This window comes from Zingiber officinale, chromosome 1B, assembly GCF_018446385.1.
Source record: "Zingiber officinale cultivar Zhangliang chromosome 1B, Zo_v1.1, whole genome shotgun sequence".
Classification (NCBI taxonomy): domain Eukaryota; kingdom Viridiplantae; phylum Streptophyta; class Magnoliopsida; order Zingiberales; family Zingiberaceae; genus Zingiber; species Zingiber officinale.
In genome coordinates, this window is record NC_055986.1 from 10,496,940 (window position 1) to 10,504,578 (window position 7,639).

Here is a 7,639-nt window from a genome sequence, read left to right on the forward strand (position 1 = left end):
AACAGCTAGTTAATGGCTAGTTTAAAATTTCGACTATAAATATTCATCCATATGTGCATATATTTTCATTCTCACTCACTACTCTTTCAATTTTACTTTCTAAATTCTCTCACCATCTATTTTTTCAAGTTCCTACCATCTTATTTTCTATCCGAAATGGATGAAAATAATAGGGCATTTTTTACAAATTTATTGAATTCTACAAACAACTCGCAAGAATATTCATCTTCCCAAAATCCACAAATTCCACCAAATTATTAATACCCACATCCATTTCCCAATATGTCGTTTCCTCCACAAAATCTTCAAAATTTCCAAGGTTTTGGAAATTCTATGAATCATCTGAATTATGCCCCTCGAGGTCCATATCAACCGCTTCCAGCCGAATATTGGCAAAACATGAGCCATCCATATTTCACGCCGTCGGTTGTTCATGGATATGATACCCCGCACACAACTGGTATGTCTTTCACTCCTTCGATGTCGAATGAACCTGCAACTTCGACTTTTATCCCAGAGACTCAACTTTCCGACCGTGAATCCCCAATTGAGGTGGTCAATTTAGAAAAGACGATTTCCAATGCTGAGGGTACAAGAAAGCGTTCAAGTTGGACAAAGGTTGAAGACGAGGTCTTAGCGAAAAGTTTTGTCACTATCAGTGATGATCCAATAATCGGCAATGATCAAAAGGCGGATGCTTTTGGGGGACGGGTTGCAAGCTACTACAATGAGAATCTTCCCCTAGGTTCAAACACCAGAAGTGCAAATGTTATACGGTCACATTGGCACAATACAATCCAAAAGAAGGTATATCGATTAAACGTAAATTATAATAGTATTTATAGTTCATATCGAAGTGGTCACAGTGATGAAGATATATTGAGGTTTGCGTACGAAAAATATTTATCCGAAAACAATGGTGTTGCATTCAATCTCGAACATGTGTGGAGAATTGTCAAAGACCGTCCAATGTTTACTCCACAGTCCGCTGATCACTTTGTGGCCACAAAGAAGACGAGGACCTCAGAGTCGGGAGCAAGCAACACCTCCTCCAACCAAGATGTGAGTATCGACCTGGATTATGAAGATACTCGTCTAATAGGGCAAAAGGCAGCAAAAAGAAAGGGAAAAAAAGTAAAATCGACCATGGAAGACCTGACAGTAAACTACAACAATATTATCACAAAGTTCACTGAGTACACAAGCGTGAAGAAGTCCGAAGTCGATTTGAAACAAAAACAACTCGAAGCAGAGGAGATTAAGGCAAAAGCTGCATTGTCCAAATCTGAAGCAAAAAATCGTCGCTTGAAGTTGAAGGAGTATGAAATATTGAACAAAGACACCTCGCAGATAACAAAGGAGCAGCTTATCATACATGAATGCCTATGCAAGGATATTAGGTCAAGATGAAATATCTAAATTGTTTACTTAACGTTCATTTTCTAGTATTATTATATTTTCAAGTGATTGTAATTTTTAATTATTATATTTCTCATTTCGATTAATGTGATTTTTAATTATTATAATTTTGTAAAATAGTCGTTATTAACAAGTCGTTGGAAACTAGCTGTTACAACTAGCCGTTGGAAACTAGCTGTTACAACTACCCGTTGGAAACTAGCCGTTACAAACTTACCGTTGCAAATTAGCCGTTGCAACACGACGTTGCATACTAGTCATTGCAAACTAGCCGTTGCATGAGAAAACAATATATATAGACCATCATACCATTTCTCAAACACATATACTAAAACGTGTTTCCTCCAAAAATGTCTCATTCTACAGGCAGCTCTAGCTCAAGTTCCAGCTCGTCAAGCGAAGACGAAGTTCATGTTGAAATCGATGAGCAAGCTTATGATCCGGGTGAAGAACTGATTCTATTGGTTCTTCAACAACACCAACAACTTATGGAAGCATATCAGAGGAGGGGCACACGCAGAAGGAGGTTCGTCCAAAGAAATCGTGAAGCCGGGCATGAGAGACTCATCAATGATTATTTCTCTATAACCCCGGTGTATCACGATGAAATATTTCGAAGACGATTTCGAATGCGAAGAGAGTTATTCCTCCGTATAGTGAATGCATTAGAGAACCATTCAACATTTTTTCAATAAAGGGACGATGCTTACGAAGAAAAGGGTTGTCACCACTACAAAAATGCACCACTGCGATTCGTCAATTGCTTATGGAGTCCCCGCCGATCATCTTGACGAGTACCTACGTATGGGTCAATCAACTGCCATCAGGTGCCTTTTTAAGTTCTGCGAATACGTTGTTGAAATATTTGGTGATAGGTACTTGAGAAGGCCAAATGCTGATGATGTTCAACGTCTTCTTCAAATGCATGATGAGAGACATGACTTTCCTGGCATGTTAGGTAGCCTTGATTGTATGCACTAGAAATGGAAAAATTGTCCAGTTACTTGGAAAGGTCAATTTACAAGGGGGCATGGGTCACCAACAATCATACTTGAAGCGGTCGCGTCTCATGACTTGTGGATATAACATGCATTTTTTGGGGTCACCGGTTCACGTAACGATATTAATGTGTTATATGAATCTCCCATATTCAACGACGTCTTGCAAGGAAGTATGCCGGAGATTAATTTCACGATGAACGACACTGCATATACGAAGGGCTATTATCTAACAGATGGAATATATCCTGAGTGGGCTACTTTTGTTAAGGCTTTTCCTTGCCCGGAGGATCCCAAGAGGAAGTTGTTTAAGGAAAGACAGGAGTCTGTAAGAAAAGATGTTGAACGGGCATTTGGGGTGCTCCAATCTCGATGGGCGATTGTCAGAGGTCCAACTCAGTATTGGTATAGGAAAAAGTTAAAACAAATCATGTTAGCATGCATTATTTTGCATAATATGATTGTTGAGGATGAGGGAGGTCACGTGACAAATTGATACAACGAAGAAGGTGACGAACCCGCACAACCTATCCATGGCTCAAACCGAGGATTTCAGGATTATCTTCGAATAAATTCTGAGCTATGTGACACTCAAGTTCATCACCAACTTCGCGTCGACTTAGTTGAGCATATCTGGGGGGCAATACAACAACAATCCGTGAATTAATATTTAAAATAAATTTTATTTTCCCAACTTTGTAATTTTAATCGCTTAGTTGTAATTTCGTTTTCCCAACTTTATAATTTTAGGTGTTCAGTTGTAATTTCATTTTCCCAACTTTATAATTTTAGGTGTTCAGTTGTAATTTCGTTTTCCCAATTTTATAATTTCATTTTCCTAACATTGTAATTTCGTTTTTCACAAACATCTATTTTATTTAATAAATATATTTTAAAAATTAATATTATTTTTGAAAAATAATAAAATTATATTTTTAAACGTAAGATTATTATTAAAAATAATAATAATAATTTAAATATTTTAAAACATATATAAAACATATTTATTTAATATGATATAATTTTAAAATGAGTGAGTGGACGATGAGACCCATGAATAATGAGTATTAACATTAAAAGGGTTGTGGGTGAAAGAAGGATGTTGATATAAGAGTATGTGGCAATGTGCCCCATGCTTTTTGATGAAGTGGTGGATGTTATAACGCTAGAGCATTATGGATGCTCTAAAGGAAGGCCTCCCTCTCCTTCTCATTGCAACAGATTTGGAGAAAAATAAAAGAGTCGTTAGAAGTAGAGTAGTAGTAGTAGCAGCTCTCACACCTTGTAATTTATAAGCTCTTAAGATTGAGTGCCGTAGCAACTCTCACACCTAATAGTTTATAAGCTCCTAAGATTAGAAGCTCTCACGCCTGGCAATCTATAAGCAATGGTTTATGGTAATTTTCAACGTGACTTTAAAATCATTCAAACACTTCATTCAAATGTGTTTGAATGATTTATGGTAATACACTGATTTCTTTATGGTTAATTGGTTATTTTCAAACGTGGGGCGACCTTGGCTCATAATGCCAATGTCCTAATTATCATGCGTTCAATCCATCTAAGGAATATCTCCAACTCATGACACTAAGAAATATTGCATTTAAGAAATATATAGAGAGAGGGTTGATATGTTTCTTGACTCTTGTTGTGCAACTATGCATGATTTTTATTGTAGTAATGCTTCGTCAATTTTTTTCTTTACTATTGTAGTGCCCCATAAGAATTCAAAAAACCCTAGACTATTTTTCTACATTTCATAGTTACTATAATGTAATAGGACTAGCACATTGTATTTCATAGCCGCTATAATGTTCTAGTCTAACTATATTGTAGCAGCTATGATTTCGTAGATGCTACAACGTGGTTAAACTACAAATCAGAATAGTTACAAAATCGTAGCAGCTACAACGCTAGACCATAACATTGTAGCAGTTATAATTTCATAGTTACTATAAATAACATGGTTAAACCAGAACGTTGTAGCAGCTACGAATTGTAGCTATTACAACGTGCTAGGACCACAAACATGAACATTGTACTAGCTACGATTTCATGACTGCTATAACACTGTATCTATTAATTCTGACGAGACACTACTACAATTAAAAAATAGTGATGGAGCACTGTTGCGATGTTTGTGTGTATATATATATATAGCATTGGTGGACAACATTCGACATGACGACGACATAAGTGATCTGATATAGCAAAATCTAAATTTTTTAATCTCTCTTGTCTACATGTAAAACTCTATTCTGTATCATTTGATTGCATGCAAGATGATGTTGGTTTATAGAAACTAACACCACTTACTGTTGGTTTGTAGAAATTAGCATAAAGGCTCCAAACAATCACCAATGTGTGGTGCTGGTTTGTAGAAATCAACATCACACTGGTGCTGATTTCTACAAACCAGTACCGCCTTGGTGATGATTTCGTATTGTTATTGATTTCTACAAACCGACACTAAAGGCATCTCTAATGCAAGCATTGTGAGAAGTTTATAATAGGGGGGTCGTTAATGTAGCATATATACATTTTTTTTGTGAGAGGTTTATAAAATAAAAAATCTTAATAAAAAGCTTGAACTATTATAGAAGTGAGGTTTGAGGTTTATAATTCAAGAACGATATTAAAAACTCAAAATCTATTTTTTTTCTGTTAAAGATGGAACTTGTAATTAATGATAAAAAAATGCTGGATTTTGATATGTGATTTGTAATACAAAGAATTATATGATTTGTAATGTGTGATCCATAAAAAAGTTGTAGGGGGTTTTTTCATTGTAGAGAGAATAGTAGATTTTTCATTTTTGATGTAGTATTGATGTGACATATTGGGGGCTAAAAAAATCTCATTTAAAGATTTAACCATCGAAGATGTCTTAAGGTGATGCTAGTTTCTACAATGCATGCAAGATGGTGCTGGTGCTAATTTTTACAAACAAACATCATCTTGCACATAATCAAAGGAGAGAGAAGCAAGTTGTTGCATACAGATGAGAAATATCTATATATATATAAAAGAGATTTTACAACACCAAGTGACTAAATTTGTAATAATTTTCAAAGCAGTGCAGCTAATAAACGTGGTAAAAAGTGATCTAGACGTAATATTAACGACTAAAACCAACCGTATATATATGTTGTTTTTAAATGATGTGGATATGGTTTGGGAAGAGAAAGGATAAAGGAAAAGAGGAGAGGGTAATTTGGTAAAATCTATAGGATTTTAAGAGAGCCTTTATTTGAGGGGCCTTCTTCGTGGAATTTTTTTCCATGACGATAGTGGAGATCTCCTCCGTCAACCGCTCCCTTGTCGCGACGGCACACCACCCTACTCGGTGCAACCTTAGGTTAAGGTTGACCTTGAGCACAGTTGACCTGACTCGAGTTATATTTTGATGTTATATTTTGATGTTGGCGAGAACATGATGGGAGATTGTTGGTGCAACCTTGGGTCAAGGGTTGAACTGGTGACAGCTCGACTTGACTCGAGTTGTATTTTGATGATTTGAAGACTTGGGAGTGCTTGGAGAGATCGATGTGAGGTGGTTGACCTTGAGTCAGGGTGACTGTTGAGCTGAGGTCGAAAAAGTCCAAGCGGGGAGTTTTGGGGAAAAGTCCAAGGGAGTTGCATGGTGAAAAGTCCGAACACTGCACGGAAAAGTCCAAGTATGGAGGAGGCACTGGGTCAAGTATGGAAGCTTGGAACATGGGGAGTCGGAGGAGGGCTCGGTGGGTTCGACCGGTCGTGGGATGGCCGGATCGGGAAGCTCGGAGCCTCTCCTGACTCGGTCGGTAGGATTGCTTGTTCTGTCGACTCGAGGATGAGGAAGGGCTCGTTTGAGGCCTCTCTCGATAGTCGAGAGGGCTCGGTGGCTCGTTCTCTAGACCGGATGTGGAAAGTCTTGGTGAGTGAAGCCGGACGGATAAACCCTAGTGAGTGAAGCTAGGTGAAAGTCACAGTGAGTGAAGCCGAGTTGGAAAGTCATGGTGAGTGAAGCCGGGGTCCTGGTGAGTGAAGCGGTGAAAACCCTAGTGAGTGAAGCTAGGTGAAAGTCACGGTGAGTGAAGCGAAGGGAAAATCCAGATGGATCAAGGGTGATCGGACATTCGGTGTTGAGAAGGTCAAGTAGGTCGAGGGAGTGACCGGATACTTGAGAAAAGTCCAAGTGGGTCAAAGGGATTGACCGGACACTTGGTGGGGAGTCTTAGCAGGTCAAGGGGTGACCGGATGCTAAGCATGATGTACCAACAGTCAAGGTTGACGGATGTTGGTTTGGAAGGTTTGAGACTTGGTTTGGGCAAAAACCAAGGAGATCGATCGATGGATCGATCGAAACTTGCCAGATCGATCGGTCGGTGACCGATCGGTAACAACAGCGATCAGAAGGCAAGAAGTTCGGGAGAAAAGCATGTTGATCGGTCCTGGACCGATCGAGGCTGATCGGTCCCGGGACCGATCGGTCTTCTGGACCGATCGAGATGTTACGATCGGTCCAAGCGTGTCTGTCTATTCTTCGCGGTGAGTGCTTATAAAAGGAGTTCAGGCTACGTGGCTCTCTCTTCCACTTCTGGTTCATACATACTTCTTGAGCTCCTTGTTCTTGAAGCTTCGTGAGCTTTGGTTTTCTAGTGAGCTTGGATCGAGAGTTCCTTCATCGAGTTCGATCGACAACGAGAAGGCAAGGAAAGGGTTTTACATTTCGATTGTTCTTGTTTGCTTTCTCTTCTGTTGTACTCCTTATTGTTGTTGCAAAGATATTGTGGCGAGGTTTCTCCACCCACAAGGAGTATTTATTAGCCGGTTCTCCGGGGACTCATCCACCGACGGATTGATAGGGTTCGTCCACCTTACGGACACGCCGAGGAGTAGGAGTATCATCTCCGAACCTCGTTACATCTTCGTGTTGAGGTTTGCTTCTCCTTTTCCGTTTCTATTTAGTTATTTCCGCTGCGCTAACCCTAATCGTAGGAAGAAACGAGCAATTTGGGGCGGCTATTCACACCCCCCCTCTCTAGCCGCGATCATCGATCCTAACACTCTTCTACTCTCCCCCTCCTACAGCCGGCAGGCGCTTCCGATCACCATCTCCTCTCCTCCTTCGACATCGACGTCGCCTTCCCTTCTTCCTCTTCACGCCACAGCCGTCGCGCCACTGCCCTCCTCGGCGACGCCTCCTTCTCCCCTCTCAGCCCCAACGACAAAGTCGCAGC

The 7,639-nt window shown here is 39.7% G+C and overlaps 1 protein-coding gene across 1 annotated transcript; it reads left to right on the forward strand.

Moving 5' to 3' along the window:
• Positions 1-282: 282 nt before the first annotated feature.
• LOC122026805 (glutathione S-transferase T3-like) lies at positions 283-1,410 on the forward strand. Its single transcript, XM_042585545.1, has one exon. It carries the CDS (start codon positions 283-285, stop codon positions 1,408-1,410), a length of 1,128 nt encoding a protein of 375 aa, XP_042441479.1.
• Positions 1,411-7,639: the final 6,229 nt, after the last annotated feature.